This window comes from Apteryx rowi, unplaced genomic scaffold, assembly GCF_003343035.1.
Source record: "Apteryx rowi isolate R43461 unplaced genomic scaffold, aptRow1 scaffold_515, whole genome shotgun sequence".
NCBI lineage: Eukaryota > Metazoa > Chordata > Aves > Apterygiformes > Apterygidae > Apteryx > Apteryx rowi.
This window is the reverse complement of record NW_020450778.1, coordinates 266,461-289,021: the sequence shown is the minus strand read 5'-3', so window position 1 is coordinate 289,021 and position 22,561 is coordinate 266,461. Positions and strand designations below refer to the sequence as shown.

The window sequence follows — 22,561 nt, the reverse complement described above, 5'->3', positions numbered from 1 at the left end:
CCTAGGTGCTGGCACACGGGACGGGGCGAGCGGTGCGCAGAGCTCCGGGGCATGCCTGGCCTGGGGGGGACATCTCCCCGTGTCACTCGTGGTGGAAGGTCGGGGAACATGTGGATCAGTGCAGTGCCGCCGGGGAAGCGGTTGTGGGGTGCGGGGCGTGCCTCCCCAAGCAGGATCAGGCGGCTAGCGGCTCCCTCTTTTGCTCAGTAGTGGGCTTATTGTTATCCGAGTATACCCATAATATTGCATGATCTGCACGTCTTCTCCATTCCCCCTTCCCTCTACCCAGACTTCAGTGGAGAATAGCAAATAAAACTGAATCTCTCCCCCCCTCGCAGAGCCATTGCAAGGGGACACAGTGGGCAGAATAGTGTCTTTTCGCTGGGCCACATACATCCTCTCCTTCCGCAGAGGATCTCAAGCCTTTAGGCTGTGTAACCTAGCTCTCCCCTCCTACACACATGCAGATACCAAAAGATCCCTTGATCACTGAGCACAGGTCTCTACAGGGAAAAACAGCATCCTGTGGCACACTTTCCTCCCCACAGGAGACTTTCCTTCTGTGCAAATCACATGTACAGACATGAGTTATACGGGCATGTGGCATTCAAGCCGCCAAAACAGCCCCTGAGAGAAGCTCATTTGATAGAACACCTCCCTCTCTTATGCCTTTCCACGAAGCACACAGGCCCTGTGTCATCTATGAGGAAATGAAGCCTTTGAAGGCAAGGGGGATTGAACCACCTACCCAGACTAAATCTGAGGGACCGTGCTAAAGCCTGATGCTGTGACACCTCTTCTTGTCTCAATAGGAAAGCCATTCGCTGATGGTGAGCACTTCCAGGAACCCTGTATTCCCGTAGCAGCAAACTTTAAACTAGAACTCCAGTTTCTACCTTAAGATTTAGTTCCCACGTCTAGCCAATGTCTCTTGCCAGTCTCTGCTGTCCTCATGGCCTAAAGAAGTTTCCTGTGTCTTCTGTAACGACCACATGGCGCAGCTAACTGCATTATTTCCCTTGAGATTCTTCATACTTATCTGGAGAGTCCTGATCTGTGTGTCTGTAGCATGTCAAAACATGTATTGCCTCCCTCTCCTGCCTTTCCCAAATCCTCCACACATACGTACACATCAGGTTGGACCAACTGCCATGGTCATCATTATCCCGTTAGCTAGCAAATGATCTGTATCGCCTTTGTCAATGAATGTCTGAACTAGTAGCATTAATTTCTAATCCCTCTTCCCACAGTACTATTCAAAAAAATAACAAACGCATCTAGAAACACCCACTCTCCACTGTGCAGAATGACACACAGCTTTCATACTTAACCACCCAGATATTTGTTCCTATATATGGCAGCATTTTTATGATCCGTGACCTGGAATATGAGTTGCCAAAAAGCCTATGCAGTTGAGCTGTTGCAAGTATCATGTGCATATATAAATACTATGCAGATGTGTGCGCATACATAAAAATATAAAAGAGCATCTGTGTATTAAAATGATGATGGGATAGTGATGATGGAAAATTCACCTTCTGGGTGCAAATTGTACTCCTAAAATATGCCCTTAATGTTAGAGATACTGGACTTTTCAGACTATATTGACTTTTTGTTTCTACAAGAGATACTCATTTTTGATGCTGAGAGCACAGTGGGCATAAGGGACCTATTTATACAGTTAACTGAGGAATTTTCCTTGAGCTCATGTTATGGAGGTTTGCATTAGGGGAATTGTAAGACAATGATTCTAATCTCTATGTCAGTCAGATCTGAATGTAGGAATGGTGCCTGATGCCTGCACTGTGTGAAACTTGTACACTGTTTTGCTTCACTTCATGGGTTTAGAGTCCTAGAGGTTGGACTGACTGATGTCTGGGTTTTACTTGGACTCCTTCACATAAGCAGGTTTGTTCAGAACAATTCTTGTTGGATAGCATAGAATATACACTCCAGCTGTCTGGGAGTTATTGGGAGGATTCTTCAGGCCTATTTTAGGAAAACAGTGCTTTTAAGTGCTAGGTCTGACCTCTAGGATGTGTTTGGAAACTAAACCTCAAACATGACATAGAACTTTGTGTTCTTGCTGTATCGTATATCTCATTAGATTTTTGCAGAATTAGTTTAATTTATGGGCTCTGTATTGACTTCCCAAGACGAAGCAGGTTCTAGAGATAAAAGAAGAATGGTACACTTCTGTTGGTTTTACGTCTGAACTTGCATGTAGCAGATTTTGGTTTCTTTAACTTGAACTCAGAATTTGGGTTCTTTAACTTGAAGAAATTAGTACTAGAAAGCTCCTAATCAGTCAGATTTAGTTTATTTACCACACAAGGTCCAATGCAGGATTGTGCCCTGAGCTTGCTGCAGGGTTTTTTCCATTCCAATTTTACGCAAACCACATGATTTATCCATCTCCTGCAGAGACATTTTGCTATGATCTAGTTAGATGTCAGAGTTTGCACATGTTTAGTGATATGCATCTTTACATTTTATTTCCTAAATGTGATTTTTCTAGTTATTCCCTCCCTGGGAAAAAGTAATCGAGAGGGTCATAACAGAGTAGCTCCGTATGCATAAAATCAAAATGGAGTCATGTAACATCTTTCAGTCTGAGAGAGGACACCAGAAATCACAATGATGATGATCAGGTTTGGATTTCCTAGGGTATGAGAAAAGCTGAAAAGTGATCTTAAAAGACTAAGATGGTACCCAGTCACATTCTCTGCACATGCACCCACTGTAGCACACCTCAGTGTGCTTTGTGTTACGTAGCATGATAGCAGGTATGCCACAAACCGGAGACCTCATGAGCATCGCAACTGGCTTCTGCCCCTGATCACAGCTAGCAGTCAGGTCTGTTGGGGATAATTGCCCCATCGTAATTCCTGGAAAGCTGTGTAGTGACTGTCATGTCAGCTGGGACTCAGTTTCAATGATTGTAAAGGAGGTTTTGACTGAGGTTGCTGGACAGTACAGTCTGTAAAATACAGGTGGGATCTTAGCAGATATTTAAGTGTCAACTACGTGCAATGACCAGCATGGTTATTGTCAGTAATTGAATTAACTGATTTTAAGATCGTTCAGGCCTGCCTGTGTGTCTGAATGCATTGTAGTTCCAGTCTGAATGCATTGCAATTGTTCCTTTGACTACAATTTAGACATATCCTAATATGGGTTGTTCTCACTGGTGTGGCAAGATTTCTTTAATTCCTTGAATGGATTTAAATGAATAGAAAGCTAAAGCTTATTATGCTCATGCATGCTCTCAGTTTTTCCAATGGTGGCTCTGATTTCTCTGATGTCTTTTCACAGAAGCCTGCAGCAAATGTGTTTTGTGAAGTGACATCACATGGTTGCAAAATATTCAAAGAAATTACAGCCAAATAGTATTTGGTGGTGAGGGGGAAGAGAAACTAGGAATGCTCATACTGGATATAAGGAAAAACTTTTTCACAGTGAGGACAGTCGAGCATTGGGACAGGTTTTCCGCAGAGGTTGTGCAGTGTCCATTCTTGGAGAGTGCTGCAAAACTGAAGAATGGTCAGAAAAGAAATGTGTGAACCGTGAGTAGAAACTTACAAGGGTGATCTGATGACAGTTTTTAAGTACTTGAGTCAAGAAGAGAAGCTCAAAACCATCTGACTCTACAACCTAGCAGGAAACAGTTAAGACACAATGGATGGATAGCAGATACATTCAGACTAGAAATACAGCACAAAGTCAAATGGTAAAAATACTTAACTATTGGAATAATTTGCCAAGAATTGTAGTGAATTCTTTGTCACCCGAATATGTAAAAATCATGATTTTTTTTTAAAGATGCCCTGTAGTTAAGCATAGCAACTGAAATTATAATTAACAAAGGGAATAATTTTGGCCCCTCTTATAGTAAGGAATTTAGATTAGACCATCAGATTTATTTATTTATTTATTTTTGGTGAGTTTAAGCCACAAGTTTTCAAGTACAGGAATGTATTTATAAAAAGGAAACTTATAAATTGAAACATTCTGGGAAGATGTGGTTGTATCCATAGAGCTTGATCAGATATGGTTTATGGGGAAACCCTTATTAATTATAGAAAAATAGTTCAGTGATCCAGATGGCTAGCATGTGAACTGAAATTCCAGACCTAAATAGGGAAAAACAGTTTTAGGGTTTATACTGTTAACACTGGCCAGGATGGTGACAGGAAACTGTGACAGGCACAGGAAGATCAGACAGGCTGTGAAGGCAGGAAACTCAGTAGTAACAGGAGACTTCAGTTAACCCTGTGTGTTGATTGGCTGAGTGTCATGTTCAAAGATTAAATGTTTACTTCAGGAGCCAGTCAAGGAGCCCATAAAAGATGAGTGACTCTTCGCATGGCCTTGTGCAGTGAGCAGGACTTAGTGCATAGTTACTTTTAAAGAGGTTTTAGGTGACTCAGAGAGATTTAAGACCATAGCAGAAAAAAAAGGAATACTTTTTTGGATCTGTGCTTTTTGTGCTGGAATTTGTGGAGGTTCATCTACTGTAACCTTTCTTTATTGGGGATGCATCAGATCAGCTTCAAATCGAAGCCTCAGCAGATGAGGTTACAGAGCAGGTAATAAGTCATTAGATGGCATTCATGCAAGATATTTGGAGGACCTCAGGGCTGAAAGAGCAGAAGTATTTATTATTATGTGTGATGTCTTACATCAGTTTAGTACAACAAGATTGGAAGCTAGCTAATGTGATGCCAGTTTTTAAAATGATTTTGAGATCTGGGAAACCATAAGCTAGTAAACATGATGTGCCTACGAGGCAAACTAGTACACATTATTCCAAAGAATAGAATTAGTGCATGCATGGACAAATAAGATATGCTGTGGAAAGTTAACACTGCTGTTGTTAAGGGAAAGCATGCCACACAAGTCTTAGAAGCATTGAATGAGCATGTTGACAAAGGAGATCCAGTGGATTTCCAAAGCACATTTATAAAGGTGACACCACAGGCTGTTGAAGAGAATCTGCTGTTGGATCAAAGGGAAGGTCTGGAGATGATTAAGTAATTGGGTAAAGGAGGGAAAAAGGATTAGCAAGAGGGACATGAGTCAGGGGGTCCTGTGAACAGACTTGTGCCTTCTGCTTGATGGAGGTTTTCTAGCTGATGCCCCCAGGGGGCCAGGGAATTAGCTCAGAGTAGAAAATGGCTTTTTCCAGGAGGATTCCTCATCCTCTGCTGACAGGAGGGTTCCTCATCCTCTACTGACAAGGAGTGGTCTCATTACCATGTGTCTGGATGGGATGTGAGGGTGAGGAAATTAAGCAATTGATGCATGAATACATAGATATATTCTCAAGGCATGTCATCTAGCTGTTCAAAGCTTACTAAAGTGGTGTGGGGATTGGCTAGGGAGTCACAGGCCAAGGTCTGAGAAGGAGCTCCGTGGAGCTAGGGTTTGGAGGGGGCTGCCTTCCTGTAGGACTCACCTGAGGTAGGAGATGGTGGTATGATCTGGGTGTTCTACACTGTGTGCCAGGCAAGCAGTATGGGGTTGCCCCAGTCCCCTCTCAGCACCAGGCCCATCACCCCCTGACAGAGAATACAGAGGAAGGACTCTATGGTGTTGGAGCAGTGGTGGCTGGAATAGGGCAGCCCTGACTCACTCTCCACCTGAAGCCAACAGGACCCTGTTGAGCTTGAAGGAGCACTCTGTAGCAGTACACAACTGCTGGACCCCACAAAGCAGCAGTTGAACCTGAATGCCTTCAAGGTCCCTGTAAGACAGCCATCACCTCTGCTGTTAAGCACTTTCTCCTGGTTGGGTGACCAGGAGGAGAAGGAGGGCAAATGACAGACTGTCCCTATGTGGTCCTAGATCAGAGAGAGTTTGTGAAAGATGCTCTGGATTGGGATGGGATCATGTGGCTGTGGCCCGGGTGTATCACGTAAGCCAGCGCAGACCCTAGCCACAGTTAGGTGGCTTTTGCTATGATCTGTGCTAAGGAGTGATACTGGGCAGCAGTTCCTCGGTTTGCAGAAGACCCACTTTTTTTGGCAGGAGAGCTATCATGGCCATCTGGCATGAGAGGCAAAGCTCTTCACTCCTGAGAGGCTCAACCTGGCAGAGCCTGGAGTTTTGTTCCTGGGCATGTGGTGGAATGTTTCTGAGATCTCAGCCACAGTGAGAAGGAGCTCCAGTGAGTCTTGGTCAGCCATGCTGACCACTGGGTACTTTTACTCAGCACATGGCAAATACAGAAATCAATGTTATCCAAAGAGAAGTGAGCTGCAGAGGAGGCCCTTGTTTGTTCTTGCATCTGCTCTGGATCTGCATGAGTAGTGCTATCCTTTGTCAGGATGCAAGCAATATGTTTTTGTCACCCCTCTTCTTCTCAAGATGTGGAAGAAGCAAGTGCCATGATCCATCTCCCAGAGGAGCTGGATCTGCAACCACGCAAAAGTGTCCTGGGCCTGATGTTCTTCCAGGACCTGAGGCTTGCCCAGCTTCATGTAGCACCCACTGAATTGCTGGGAAGCCTGCCTCTCCAGCCCCAGAACATCCTGTTCATTCTGCCATGTCCCTCCACTGGCTTGATGACTTCATGTAGTGGTAGAAAAAGAGTCTGGCCTGCAACTTCCTACTCTACCTTCTAGCACTGTTGGGCCAAGGGAAAGGCATGCCTCTTCTCTCATCTGTTGATCCAGAACTCCTGAGAGGCTGCTAGAAAGTCCATATTCTCTAACAAGCTGTTGTTAAAATGTAGTAGACCAGCCCCATCCTCTAGGAGGTGATGCTGACTGCCATGGGTGGTAACATAAGAAGAATAATCTTGACACATGTTGTGAAACATGTGGTGTGAAACAAATGCCATTCAGTCAAGAGTGGGTCACAGTCTGCTACTCAGATTCAGACGAAGGAAGTACAGTCAGCTGGGTGGAGTTTGCACCAGGATGAGATCTTCCCAGGGACACCTGCTGTAGCCTGATATCTCCCCCTCCCAGTGCTGTCCGCTTGGTGATGTTAAAGTCCCTATCCAGGACTAGGCACTGGAGGATCCAGACAAACAAGGAAGGCAGAGATATCAGTTGGTAGAATTATAAATGTTCTGGGCCTGGTATTGGGGTATGGACATCAACTGGTTTACTGACCAGCCTTTCTATACAGACTGAACAGTGCAGCAGGTGACTGGGCATAATCTCGGTGACATCGAGCATCTTGGACTGTATTTCCAAGGTGAACAGGGTTGCCATTCCACCAGAGAAGACCATGAGACAGCAAAAGTAGGCTGTGCTTCTCTACCCTTGCAGCAACTAGGCTTGGCAGTTAGATCGGTGAAGGTCTCCTGCAGGAACAGGATGGGGAGTACCCAGCCCCTACAGAGACCTACCCTCCAGCCCATGGGGTTTAGTGATACGATTCTGAGCTATTTCACTAGGAAGGAGAGAGAAGGGGGCTAAGGAACTTACTGGCCAATGGTGGTGGTGCCTGTGGTACCAGCAGTGCTGTGCACCAGCAGGTACTGTTGCCAGACCTGGGGGCCCCAGGGTACAGGTCATGATTCTGCCCCATGGGTCCCTTTCCCTCCCTGATGGGTCCCCATCCTCACTGATGAGGATGAGGTTGTAATCTCCCATGGCAAGGGTCAGCTGCATCTTCTTCCCAGAGCAATGAGTCTCCAGCAGGTGGCACAGCTTGTCCCTCAGCATGATGGGGCTGAGGAGCCTTCAGACTGGTGTAAGCCCACAGTGCTTGTAGTGCCCCAAGGTCTCCAGATTGGGGCATTTCTGTCACTCTCCTGCTTAATAAAGATCCCCAGCACAGCACAGCCAGTACATTTTGGTCTGACTCCTCCCCTGATGCAAGGGCAAGCAGCTGAGGGAGGTGCGTAACTCTTCTGGGGATCCAAGGGAGCTCATGAACAGCACCCACCTCTAGAGGTTGTTTCATGTTGGGGAATATGTCCTTGGGGCAGCAGGGAAAATCATGGGGTGGGTTTAGGGGTAGGGGTGTTGGTGGCTGTGATACTGAGCTATGGCACCACCCTCACAGGCCCGGGGGTGGGTGATTGGGGCAGGGCTGGTGACCCTGTGCTGGTAGCTGTGCCTGGTGAGCTCAGCCCCTGCAGTCTCACTGCTGGCAGGTCTTTGGCACATTCCCCAGTTGCTTGTGGAGTTGCGGTGCTCTGTCTAGTGGGGATGGCCCAGGCACCACTGGCAGCCTCCTGGGATTGGGGACAGTTTCTCCCTTGGTGCCCTGGACATCTGGAGGATGTACAAGAAGATTCCTGATGTGGAATAACAATGGATCTTGCCAGCAGCACATGGATGGGGCTTCATTGGCAGAGGGGGAGCACACGATGGAGGGAGGCATCTTTTCCAGCCCTGCAGGAGAGGGCTGATGGGGAATACCAGCTTCTTCAGGGCAAACCAGGAGAGGATGAGGAGGAGACGAGCATTGTGAAGGGTTGCGAAACAGAAGTTAGTACCACCTGAATACCCTTGTCCTGCTTGGGCTTGGGGAGAATGGAAACACACCCACTGAGAGACCCTTTCTTGTTGTGTCCCAGATGGTGGTCTGTGTTGCCCGGAAGAAATCTGCTAAGGCCTGGAGGCCATTGTCATGGCCCAGAGCCTCACTGCCTCTGGCAACTCCCACACTTTCAATTTGGGGTGGAGGGTGATGACTGGAAGGCAGCAGTCTCTGTGCCTCCTGGCTGTGGAAGGAAGAGGCTTTGACCATTGCTGCTGTTCCACAAGGTGGTGGCTGATGGACACCATGGCCAAGTATGTGATGGCTGTGTTGGGCAAGGTCAAAGCCACCTGGCTGTACACTGCCAGAGCCATACTCCAAAGCTGGTGGGGGGACAAGTAAGGAGAGGGGAGCCTGAAACTGATAGTCAGGCTGCAGCTGCCCCCATATGCTGATGTTTTGGAGCAAGGCTCTTGTTCTTCTTCTCCTGACCCCTTCTGCTGACAGTGACTGCTGACAGTTCTGCTGGCAGTGGAGTCCCACCTTGGCCTCTTGACATCATCTTGGCAGTCGTGCAGCCCACCCCATGGGTTATGTGGGGAGAGAGGGACTGGGAATGTCCCTTGGGTCAGGGACCCTCCTTCTTCAGTCTGTCTCAGCTTCTCCATACAGGCGGGTCAATGGGAACGTATGTCTGGGATGTTTTGTGAGTATTTATCTGTGATAATGCTTGGGAGACTGTCCAGTAGGAGGGTGCAGGGGACTGAAAGAGGGGAAGGGAGGAGAGGGCTGAGTGAGGGGAAAAGGCATGGGCTCCACAGGCTGCACTGGATGACAGGGATTGGAGCAGGGCTGGACTGGAGACAAGAAGGGGCAGGGGCAGAAAAAGGGAGCATGGAAAAGGTATGTAGGGGCTCAGGAGGAGAAGAGATCCTGGGGAGGGGAATGGTGTGAACAGGAGACCCTATGGGAAAAGGAAGGGTGGGGGACCATGTGTGTTTATATATATATATATATATATAGTACATCAGAGAGAGGGAGGAGAAGGATAAAGGAGGGGAGAAGGGTAGCAGTAAGGTGCATGGGAGGGAGGCTCCATTTTGTCCCCTCCCTGAGTCCTTCTGTGTGTTGCAGGACCTGGGAACCACAGGAGGTAACTGGGATGTGGGCCCTATTTCACTTAAGCCAGGGCCCTCAGAGACCTTTGGCTCCTGCTGTGTGGGATGGTGCAGGATTACATTCCAACTATTAGTGGAGATGGAGGTGTCAGCAGCAGAGTGGTGGCAATAGTTCTGGTGGTAACACTGGGTAGTGACAGCTTTCTCTCCCTGCTCCAGGGTGCAGGGAAGGGAGCTCAGGGAGAAGGCTGTGTTGCAGTCTGCCTGTTGACTCTTAGGGAGCTGTTTGGATGGTGTTTCTTCCCCTCTGGTAGAGATGAATCTACAGAATATAGATGTCAGAATTAATGTTATTCTTATGCTCTAAGACAGTGCCCATGTGACATCCAGCCACAGAGATTAAAATTTAAACACATAGGGAGAACAACATATGAAATTGCCTGCTGCATATTACTTCTGTAATGTTGGCTGTAGGCCAGCGAAAGAGGGATGCTGCCTTGGTTCATACTGATGTGTTCATACTTACTGTGCTGAATGGGGTCCCTGGGGACACATTCTCTGCACTTTAGAGAAACAGTGAAGAATGAGGATAAACCTGTCACTGCTGTTCATGCTGGCTAATGTTCTGCAGCTGGGACAGGGCTTTGAGAATTTTTTTATTGTGCTAATTGGATGCAGTACCTCCTTAGCTTAAATGGCATGATTGCTTCTCAGAACAGCACTGCCTGTATCTAACACTAGGCTCTGTGTTCATCTCCGCTCAGTTGCAAGGACATGGTATGCAGTAGCCTTTAGAATTAGTTTGAAAGTTTCTAGTCAAGAAGGAAATTGTTGTTCTTGGAGCTTTGTTCATTAATTCTATTTCCTAAACAGCTCTATTGCATTTACAAGTTAAAACCATTGATATGGACCAAAAAGGGACCTGTCTGCAGAAAGAGGCAGACTGGACTGGGGCAGTATTTAAATTGCCCAGATCCAAAGCAGAGATCCTGAGAACTGCTCATCTGATACTGAATTCTGAATATACCTCAGATCTGTAGGTGTTTTCATTTCTGATTGAAAATTTCCAAGACATGTTTCATGCAGACCAAGATGTTTCTCTGCTTTGATGAGCACCAAACTGCTCAGCCCTACCTCATCTGTGAAAAACAGGCATTTTTCTGTTTATCTTCTGCAGGTGGTTCAATTGTTAGGTATACTCTGAAAAAGTCAACAGCAGGTGTCTAGTTTCTATATTTGTTCATGCAGTACAAGCTAGAGAACTGACAGAGTATGTGGATAATTCAGGTTCATTTCTCAGCTTTTCCTGGGAGAATTTGAATGCTCTCATCTCCCTGAGGTGACCTGGAACTATTAGGCAGGGGCTTATTCCTTTCCTCAGTGTTGCTCTTTACGCTTCTTTTGAGTGACCCTCTGTGAAGCATTCAAGGAAAAAAAGGTTTCTGTAATTACACTATCTGTCTGTCTGTCAGTCCTTCTCAATAGCTTTTCTATTTCTTTGATTTCAACAATATTTGACAAGATATTATGATGTTACATTTGACAAAGATACTAAACTCCCACGAGTATCATGAAAAAGGATATTAGGGAAAGAACCATTTAAAGACTGATCATAATTACCCTAATTACTTTTCTTGTTTTCTTAGTTGTTCAGGGAAAAGGAGAAGGGAATGGAAAAGAATAACTGAGCCATTTACTCTAAATATTGATCTTCACCAACATTAACATTGGCTACCAATATCAAATGATGATGTTTCTGCTCCCTGCTGGAAAGTAAAACTTGAGAAACAGAAGAAAGTTCACTAACAGTGAATAACAGCAGTGCTGGAAATTCACTGTAATTAGTAAGTTTCTTCTTGTGGTAATTGACCTGACACATCACAAAGTGATTGACACAAATACATGTTAGTATATAGTCCACATTTTCACAGCACCATGTCAACCTCATGACATTTCCAATTGGAAGGAAAATTGAAAATTTAAGATTCTCAAACTGTATTGCTCTATTTTATGTCAAACAAAATAGAGAAGACAAATAAGAGAAGATATTGTGTATCTAGCACAAAAGTTACAACAAAACAGATGATTATAGGCATATACCTGACTCAAGCATGTACCTTGTTAAATGAACAAAACACAGACACACGTACCAAATTGATGAATACACGGTGGTAGTAAGAACTGAGGAAATGTCCAGAGGAATCCCAAAGACAATGAACTTCTTAACATTGTGACAGATAAGTAATACGAAATAAGGTGAATTTCTTATGATCACAGAAATGAAAAGAAAGATAAAATGAATTAATAAAACCAGAAAATATGTGCAACTAAGAAATTCTATGTATTTCTCCAGGAGAACGTAAAGACATGATACAAAGTATGTGGCAATCTGAGCTACTGTAATACAGAAAAAGTAACACTAAATCAACACAGTGAGATAAGTCATTGAAACTAATCCTTGAATGTGCCCAGTGCATTCATGAAAAAGGGCATTATTTCATATTGCTTGGGAATCTTAGTATGTACATTTTCTAATTTTTGAGAGTCCATAGTTATAGATGCTCGGAAAAAAAAAAAAAAACTGGAGAATAAAGGGTTTTGACACTCTCTTTCTCCCACCTTTTTTCTCTTTAAATGTTTTTCTTCTTTATGATTTAGAAAGGGCTGAGTTAAAAAAAATATATTTTTACCTTAACAATACTGTAACAGTAAGAGAGGTAATATTTTTCCCCCAAAGGCTTAGAGGACTTGAGATGGAATATTACTTCAGTTACTGGTTGTGATTGGAAGTTAACATAGAGCTCTTTTTCTGATGAATTTGTCAGAGTTTTTTTAGTCAAATTTGTATTGAAATTACAAAGCAACCATGGTCTGCAAACAATGTGGCTTAGTGTATTTATATATTTCAATTCCTTGGTTTTATTTCACTGTTTTTTGTAATTAACTTCCCACTTGTTCTTCAGTCATCCACTGAGTCTTCCAGAGCAAGGATGGAAGTTCTGATATTAAAAAAAACCCAGAAAAACAAATAATAAAATTAAAAAATCACTCATCTTCTTTAAGTGCAAAGAAAAGCAAAGCCCTTTACATCCTTTCTATACACACCATACAGAAACAATGGCAAGAAAGTCAGAAAATCAATTTTCCTTTCATTATCTCATTTCAGAACATTTCAGTAAGAAATTGAGTTGCATGTATTTGCAAAAATCCCACTCTAAAATTATCTTTATGACCCACTCATGCTTTAGAATGCTCTCTTCAGCTCTATACACAGAGGAGCAAATCCTGTTCTGTAAGAGGTGATTGATGATAGAATTACAAATGGTATAGACATAATGGTTAGCAGAAGCTGGGATGGAAGATGGATAAGAGAAAGGAAAATATATTTGAGAAGAAAGGTAATATCAAAAAGGCAAAAACATACTGATGGAAGGGAGAAAGACGAATACAGCTCAAATGCTTAAGAAGACAGCATGGAGAATGAAGAGTTTGAACAGAGGTAATGCCAAGGGAAATAGCAGTTGAATTTTTGACAAGATGCTGGATAAATACAATACTAAAATATAGTGTACTGCTTTCAGTTCCTCTTTTCCCACTTCACTTACCATATTTCTTTCTGAATTGTCTTGTGCCTTTTGTGCCATCTGTCAGAGCAGAACTTGGTCTTTCATGCCTGTGGTTTGATATTGCTCTGGCAATTTCTAGCAGAAGAGAAAAAAAAATCCTAACCTGTTTCCAACTTTCATTAAGAGGAAGTAACATTGCCCCAAGACCAATGCCAATCAGAGCCCAGAGATTTCCTTTTCAACCACAGTGTATCATGTTGTAACTGTTCAGCATGTATTTTTGCATTTAAAAGCATTTAAATAACAGATATTAAACATGTATTTTCTCCCAACATATTTCTTATTCCTCAGTACCTGTGAAACTGTGTAGAGCAAGACTTTTAAATAATTAGTTGGTCTTCATAGTGCATGCAAGATCATACATTGCTGGTTCTCTTCCCTTATCTAGTAGATGAAATATTTCAACTGGAGGAAAATAGTAATAAATACATTTTATAGGCCTTTAGTTCTATTATTATGGAACAGGTATAAACTTTGAGACAAATAAGATTTTGATGTTAATGTTTGCTTCAGCTATTTGATGCTACCATCTGCCAGAATAATATTTATATTTTGCACCGTCTAACACTTCCTGGAAATTGTCACTGCACTAGCAGTATGGATACCAAAAACTGAGTGTCATTCTGCAAACTTTGGAGCTGTCAAGTTGCACACGCTGAGCACCAAATTCCCTAATGTCCACCTCTCACTCTCTGGGTCTTTGCAGTGTGTTTGCAGAGCAGTGTTGCAGCTGGTTTTGCACTACATGCTGAACATGTCTGGATGTCTAGGGAGGGCCACACCACTGCGCTCAGAAACAACTGAGAGTACAGGAAAGAGACCTAGGGTAAATGGAGGTAAAATGGCCATGGCTCTGCTGCCTGTATTGAAAACATCCATGGCTACCCTTTGCCTCTCCAGCATCACTGTCTAGATCAGCTCTTCAGCAGGAAGGCCCTAGCCCTCCTCTTCTAGTGTCACCGAAAGGTGGGAGAAGGCAGGAAAGGACTGGGGGCTACCTATGCAGGAAGATGGCAATGGGACCCCAGCAAGCATAGGCAAGGGGAATGGGAGGAGACAGACCTGCTCCACCAAAACATCCTGCAGCTCCTCAATGCCTCCCAGCTCCCCATGCCCACTCAAATCTCCCAAGCTGCCACCCCTACTCCTAACTCCACTTTCAGCCCCCCGCTGACTTCTATTGACTCTTCACCTCACCCTGACTACATTCAATCCTTCCACCCATTCCTGTATCTGGCCTCTCCAGATCTGCACCTCCTTACAATGTCCCTTACCTGTCCTTCACTCACTTCTCCCTTCTGCTCCTTCCTGATCAAGGGAGGTCAAACACGTTTACTTTAAGCCATCACTGGACCTTATAGCAGATGCACTGTGACAATAAGGCTTCTCAGGGCTCTAGCAGGCACTTCCCCTTGCTAGAGATATTTCTAGCCCTAGAAGATGGATAGCTTTGATTTTAACCCCCAAGTCCAAAAAGTTTCCTGCAGCACTGGGAACATGTCCATTAGTGGGCCCAATAAGGCTCTGTCTCTCTCTTTTGGGTCCAAACACATACCAAACCTCCCTCTCTCACTTTCCTGGTTTCAGGATTGCCAGCTTGATAGGTGGTCATGCAGTCTTCCACAGCTTTACAAAACAAAACAAAAAAAAAGAAAAAAAAGAAAAGAAATTGCTGCCAATTGGAGAGGCCAAAACATAATCTAAGGCTGGGTAGAAGGTATCGATGATGTTGCAGGGTAATATCAAATACAATAATAGTAAAAGAAGTGTTTGCTCGAGGTGGGCTAGTTGCAGCTGTACTCACCAGCCAGAGGAAATGAGGGAATGGTCCCATCCATGCCTTTAAATTCTGTGCCAGGATTTTAGAGAAAGCTTTGACGATTCTCTCCCATCCCTGGGAACTTGCTGGCATAGCCTTAAGAGTGGAGATGTCTCCAGACTTATTGGGATGACTCTGTGCATAACTTGAAGCACCCTTAAGCCTTGCAAAGAGGGTTGCCTGCAGATGGGAGCCAAATGACCTGATCAGAGTTTAACACAAATTCAGCTCTACACTTGGAGTTCATGAATTGACCACAGTTAATAATAATCACAATTAATAATAATTAATTGAGCTCAAAGCTAGCCAGGAGGATCACAGCCTTGAGAGGTGGTCTTTATCATGCTCATCACAGCCTAGCCCTGTCTCCTCCTGTAGTCTGACTCTGTCTGATTTCTAATGTGCATCTTTATAGTGTCATACAATACAGGAATCTCCTTGTTCTTTTAAAGATCCCTGAACTGTTTCTGCTTTATTCAGCTTAGTCAGAAGCATATGGGGGATGCTATTAAAACACTCAGTTCCAATTATCCTGATGAGCAGAAAACATATTTCAAGTGTGAGGGGGAAAATATGTCCTGATTCTTCCAGAAAGTGAGGTCTTCTTGCATAGCAGAGAATGAGGAGAAGGGGAGGTGTGATGGACATCAAATCAGATAGCATTTGCTTTCTGCTGGCTTTCAGCTCACCATGTTTAGCCTTTTTAACACCAAATTGGTTTTCTGCTTTTTGAATTCCAGCTGATGAGTGCCTCAGAACTGCCACTCCTTTGTGTCTCCTGCAGGCCTCTGTAGGGCTGGGTGTTGTGCAGCATCTTTTGCCTGTCAGAAGATCTCCACTGAAAGTGTAGTGATGAGCAGGTATAAGTGTGCCAGAATTGCTAGAACAAGCAAGAGGATTTCCAAATGTTTGGGGAGATGAAATTTCCTATAAAGAACAAATAAAAAAGCTGAAAGCTGATGAAAATAGCACCACACACATTCAATAGCATGTATATCAAATGGACTGGAGATTGCTCATTTGATCCCAGGAATTACTTGTTAATAGGGGATCATTACTGTACTGAATTTCTTGCCAGGTTCCAAAAATCTCAATTTTAAGTACAATACAACTTTTTCCTCCATGACATGGAAGTAGGAATAAAATCACTTTTAACAGAGTCTGAGGATGACACAAGGGCTGAAGGCATAGTAAATAGTTATCTGGACAGAGCAGTCATACAGGGGAGTCCCTGTTACTCAGCTGACTTTATTTAAAGACTGTTACTTTGTGTTTAGTTTTACTTGTTTTAAAAATCATTCTTATGTAATTTTTTTTTATTTTTGTTCATTCCTTTTTTATCACTTTTATTTTATGTTACTAGCATTTAATTTTATTTGATTCTTTGTTTTTCATTAAAATGCATCTAAAACCAAACAGCACAGACTGCTTTTGAATGGGTGAAAAATCCCAGAAAGTTGTGCAAAGTGCTTAGGGAATCACAGTGAACAAACAGCTGAATGTGAGTATACATTGCAAGGTTATACCAGAATGGGTAAATGTGATCAGAAGCAGTAAGTGATTTTTAACTTTACTGACAGAATGGTGAGAGCAGTCCTGCAGTACCATGTCCATTCTTATGCCCGCATTTTATAGAACTGACAAATTTGAGACACCTTTTAAAAAGAGACATAGATTTATTAAGGGAGGTAGAAAAATGCTCTACAGTGAGAATCCTAAAGATCTCAGTCTGTTTAGTTTGTCAAGAAGAAAAGCAAGTGTATGAATAACTTTCATGAAATGTAATGACAGGTATTAAAAAGCTCTTTAATCTTTATGAGAAAGGCAAAGCAAGGACCAGCAGCTGTAAGTTGATGCCAGACCAATTCAAATTAGAAAGGAGAAATGCCTTTTTAAGTGATGATGATTTAATATTGGAACTGGATATCAAAAGAAGTGATTATTTCTCAATCACATATCATGACTAGATGCTTTTCTTCTGGGAGTTATGCTTTAGCCAAGCATACATTATGCTTGAGAAGAACACAGATGACTGGTCTTGACATGAAGATAACAGGGTGAAATGTAATAGCTGATGATATACAGAAGGTGTGATTAAATGTTCCAGCCATTGTGTCCTTAAACTCAGTGATTCTCCAATATGCTGAGTTGACTTGGCTTAACACTTGGCTGAGTCGACTTGGGAAAACACACTGTGGTGGCATCAAGAAATGTGACTAGGTATGTTTCTACAGGAAACGAGGTCATTGCAGTAGACTGGAAAGGACTGAAAGATGTGGACCAAATCAATATGGACAGCACCAGTTCACTGCATGGCAGCAGCTTCCATCGGCCTTCCACTGAGGTGAGTACCTGTACTGTACCCACTCACACAGGGAAACTGGAAAGTTTTGTTTCTTTCTGAGTTCAGAAATGAGCATTATGCATCACTGGGGCATCATCTAGGAGAGGACCAGAAAGTCAGTGTGTACCCAAAGATCAGACTTTCATATTTGGAAAGTTGGCTTGCATTGAATAGAATGGAGTCACTCACTTCAAAGTATTCAAATTGAGCAAGAGTTTGCAAAAAACCTCTTACTTAAAAGCTCTCACAAGTAGGGTAGACCAGAACATGGAAAAAATGGGGCAGTTCTGACAAGCCTTTAGGTCTGCACTCCTTGAATATTGGATTCATTGAAATGTCCAGCACTATGGCTCTCCCACCTTCTGCAGCACAGTCTTACAATCTTCTGAAAAAACACATTTGTCTCCATTTTGGTTTTTAGGGATCCATTCACTATTAACTCACTGCCATTTGATTTACCATGCGGCATTTCAAAGGCTGATTCATTTCCTGTTTTGAATTATTGCAGCTTCTGTAGTCTTAGATACCTGAATTTTCATCTCTGCAAGTTTCAGGGTATGCAGTCATGATTAGGAAAAAGATCAAAGCTATTTTAAACCAATAACTTTTTGGGAAACACGAATGAAGCTCATGAACAACTCACAAATATCATACAATTTACATAACTGTACAAAGTATTAATATATAGGTATTTTATTTCCTTATAACATCTTTCTGGCTTGTAATGCTTGGAGTTTCATGAAACCCTGGGAGAAATTGTGGGGCCCAGCCTTGCGTGGAAAATTCAGTTAAATCAAATACAGATCTAAAAGTCAATGAACATAAACTCTACCTCACTGAACTGTACAGGTGCTGTCAGAGGATTAAGGTACAATAATCTAAGGCCTCTTTACTCCTGAATGAGAGTGCTCATATTGGGGCTTAATGCCCTTTTGATTTTTGTGAATGGATACTATACCTGTAATTGAACCACCTTAATTTTCTTGAGTGTCCACATTGCAAAACCAAGGAGTTGAGAGGTGAGTCCTCCTAGCTGAAGGAGATGCACACTGAATTGGTAGTGTAATGGTTGTTATGGAAATCTGATCTGATTTGCAAAGGGAAAGTGAGTCAGAGTGGACAAACTGAAACACTGCAGGAGAAAATCGTTCCAGGAGAAAATCATTCCATAACTTGTTACTGAACCCTCTATGTTCAAAATACACAGGTAGTCTAGCTCCTCCTTGGTTAACCCCAGGAGATGCACCTCCCACACAGGCATGCCAGCGTGGCAGTATTTAGCAAAGAAGAGCTGTTAATAAGTGAAGAGGATTCCTACCAAAAGGTGTTTGTATTTCTCCCTCACTCGTGCTCTCTGTATCATCCTATTCCCTTACATACCTACAAATACCATGATGCTTACAGACACCACAAGGAGCAGGGAAGGAAGCCAGATTTCTCATCTTGAAAGACAGAAGTTTTTAATTTATCAGCTAAATAAATGGCTGTTGATTATGATCAACTACTAGAGACATACGTGGCAGTATGCAGCTTGTTTATTTGTTACACTAACACGATGTTCTTCTTTTCTTTCTTTAGCAAACACGGACAGATTTTTCCTGGGATGGTATTAATGTGAGTATACACTACGCTACTGTTCAAATTTCTAGCCATTGGAAGATTTTTCTGCCATTGGATATAATGGAGACCAGAATGGAAATATGACTGAAAGCTTTCAGTGCCACTGAAATTCTCTTCATTGACTAGGGATTCAGGAGATGCTGATGAATTTTTGTTTACCTCTGTTTAGCTGTTTTGTGGTGATTTAAATCTGTAAGTGGCTATTAAGTTGCCTTTGGCCCTTATGGGGCAAATGCGTGTCGTTTCTGATGCTCTCTTTTTGAGATTTCTGGGCACTGCTAGATAAAAAAGGTGTCTCTCCATCATTTTTAAACAATCAGTAGTCTTTGACCAGTGCATCATTTGATCTTCTTTAGGAGTTAGGAAGAGATGTGTCCCTCGTATTCAGTTGCATGGAGAAGTAAAGGAGTTTTCATGTCCCTCGGAGAGTGTTCAGCACCAGTTAACCTTAGTTAACAAGTGGAGGAAGCAAGCAAACATTTTAATAAAACGTATTTCTAGTTGCTCTTAATACCTATGGCATAAAAAAAGTTTTTATTTTTTGTTTAATAATGAAAAACAGAATTCTGAAAAGAGAACACTACATATTAGTACAGCCAAACTATTTTTTGCTCTGGAAGCTTAAAAAGTGTGTTCACTTAAATTCATATGATGCTAACCATCATCTTGCTTTTTCTTCAACAATGTTCAGTTCATATAAATTACCAGAGGATAGTTTTGTCCACTTTGAAAGGCAGGATCAGAGGCTGCATTTTTGTAGGTACAAACATTTTCAAATTCCAGCTGCTTTCAAAACTTTTAAATGAGTGTCATTTTTCTGGTCCTCTCTGAGTTCACAGCACTTGGGCCACTGACTTTCAGTGGGACTTATATTTTTCATTAACCTTCATATGACTGACATCTCACATGGCTTGGAATCTTGTGCCTAGGCTTGGTTAGAGAAACAAATTGCGCAGGAAAATTACAGTGCATGCAGCTACTGTCTAGGGGAAATTTGTCAGTTTTTTCCTCACTGCAGTTCTTTTTAGCTGAAAGTAAGGTAGACAAAGCCCTATGTCCTTAAACATAGTAGAAGACAGTTTCCTTACTTACAGTTTCTCATTTTCCAACCCATTCTGGATCCATACAGCTCTTTCTCAATGAGACTCTTTCTCAGTGTAATTTCATATAACTTCTTTGGTATCAAAGCTGGCTTATGAATTTCCTTCTCTTCCTATTCATTCCTGCCTTCATACCATAGATGTCTACCCCCATAGTGGTACAGCCTTCTTGCAGATTGCTTTCCGTTCTGGGTCATTTCCATGAGGTGACTCACAGCACAGACCCCAGCCTGTCTTGAAACAAATGAATGGATGCTGAACAGCAGTGCCTAGGCAGTTATGACCAGTGGTGGCATGGATGGACATTCGTTAACCAGCTTCATCACCAAAGGAAGCTTCTCATGGAATGAGGGCTGTGTTCTCAGCTGCATCTTTTACTTTCTGCTATATTTCCCCTGCTTTCTGATTGCTTCAGCTCACTTTTTACACACAGACATTTCTGGTTCCAAAGTAACAGGATGTCTCAGCCACTGTATTTACACTCAGTTTTCAGAGAAACTCTCCTCTTATAGTGCAACAACTGACTGGGATTATTTGCAATTCAATATCTTTGTAATGGCTTCCTTTACCTCCAACTGTTTGACTGCCTAATTAGTGCTCCTCTCAGCTTTCATGAGGTTTGTGCCTGTAGACCAAATACTTGCTTCATGTGAGGGTTTAAAATTTCCAGGGTTATGGTCACTGCTTTTGAGTATCTTTGTTTTTGATGCCCAGTGTGAAACACACTGGACTTGATTTTTAGAGTGGTTGAAATGAAAAGCAGAAGCAATGCTTGTTTAATGCTTGTGAAAATGAAGCCTAAAATGCAATGCCTGGCATCTCTGAAGAAGTCCAAGGAATTTGTCTTGAGGGATTGTGTTTTTATGATGATGTTTCTGACTGCTACCTCTCCCAATAGTTCTCTGTCCTTGTTATTCAGGGAAACTGAAATTGAACACAGAGAAGAGAATAAAGGGAATTCAGCAGAACTGTAGACCTCATTTCTTTATTCATAGCTGTAGGTGCTTGAATAAAACAGGACTTATCACTGATACAGTCATGCTCATTTTTATTAAGACTTTAAAAATGTGAGGGAAAATGAACAACGAAAGTTATATATATGTAACAAATTAATATCTGTAGTATAATCCATTTTACTGTGTCCTGCCTATCACATTGTCAGCTCCCCATTCTAAGCTCCCCTAACTGTCCGTCAGCCATGTCTTGCATCTCTAAGAAAGAGTTGGGAGCAGCGCAGCATGTTCATGGAGGATTTGTGGGGGTGAAAGGGAGGCTTTTCTCAGCCTGCCTGCCTCTCCCCATAACCTTGCCTCACTCAGTCCCACAGTATCCAGTCCCAGTTAAATCGTCTCTATTTTTTCCTTCCCCTATTTTGTTCTTTTTCTTGTTGCTTGCTTCTGCTCCTCATATTCCACCTACCTTCTGGAATCCTTAAACTGATCTCTCACTTCCATTCCCTTCCTTTTCTCATTCTCTTCTTCTTTATCTCCCATTAGCTTTTCCATCCATCCCTTCCCTCTTTCATATATAATTTCTTCATATGCTCTCTCTTTTCAGCTCTCCATGGAAGATACGACCTCCATCCTCCCCAAGCTGAAACGCAACTCCAATGCTTATGGGATTGGGGCTTTGGCTAAATCATCTTTCTCTGGTGAGGTCCTCAAAACTTGGGTTTATCCTATGCAGCTTCCCTCCACATGCCTTTGTGCCTCTCCCCATTGCTCCTCCTGTTGGTCTCCTAATTGCTCCATTCTGACTCTTGCCCTGTCTAGGTCTTAGAGCAACCCACACCAACATATTCTAGATGCAGACATCTCTTAGCTGTTGCACCTTCAAAGGACAGATTTGTCTTATGCCTGTTGGCTTTTCACTGTGCACTGCAGCTGAGATGTCTTCAACTGCTTCCCCTCAAACTGGCTGGGGATTAACCCCATTTTCCATTTTGTAGTTCATCCAATTCCTGGTTTCACCATTCATGTCCAGCTTTGTCCTAAATGGATTGTAGGCAAGGAAGAAAATGAATTCTCCAGGTCTTTCACATTTGGGTTTCTCCTGAGAGCCAGTCCAAGGAAAGATGGAGAAACTCCCTTGGAGAGTGATACAGTGAAAGGCAGGAGACATCCAATCCAAAGGCTGAATCCTAGAAGGAAAGGAAGGGAGAATCCCATTTCCGAAGAGGGGTGAGCAGAGTGACAGACAACCCTGGAGCTGTGTAATAGCCCCTCCTTGTTTTCTAATGTCTGGCCCCTTAGGGATATCCCGCAGCATGAAGGACCATGTCACAAAGCCAACGGCTATGGGCCAAGGCCGTGTGGCTCACATGATTGAATGGCAAGGCTGGGGTAAAGCTAACAGCCAGCAGCAGCAGCACACGCATGAGACAGCACGTAAAGATGCCGATGCCTACTCAGACCTGAGTGACGGTGAAAAGGAGGCCCGGTTCCTTGCAGGTAACTCTGACTTTTCTGCATGTGGATTGGGTTGGTTTGGGG

The 22,561-nt window shown here is 43.0% G+C and overlaps 1 protein-coding gene across 9 annotated transcripts in view; it reads left to right on the top strand.

Moving 5' to 3' along the window:
• Window positions 1-774: 774 nt before the first annotated feature.
• The window catches only part of FAM131B (family with sequence similarity 131 member B), a 38,464-nt gene continuing 16,677 nt past the window's right edge, over window positions 775-22,561 (top strand). For 5 of the 9 annotated variants that reach the window (XR_003255853.1, XR_003255854.1, XR_003255852.1 and 2 more), the window contains exons 1-5: window positions 15,796-15,865; window positions 17,240-17,349; window positions 18,928-18,963; window positions 21,627-21,720; window positions 22,313-22,519. Coding sequence is in view for 5 of the 9 variants with exons in the window: in XM_026080331.1 (XP_025936116.1) it covers window positions 17,296-17,349; window positions 18,928-18,963; window positions 21,627-21,720; window positions 22,313-22,519 (391 nt within the window). In the remaining 4 variants the exon portion in view is untranslated. Of the gene's footprint in view, window positions 831-15,795; window positions 15,866-17,239; window positions 17,350-18,927; window positions 18,964-21,626; window positions 21,721-22,312; window positions 22,520-22,561 lie in introns of those variants that run through there. The other 4 variants (XM_026080336.1, XM_026080335.1, XM_026080332.1 and 1 more) reach the window with 4 other exon arrangements.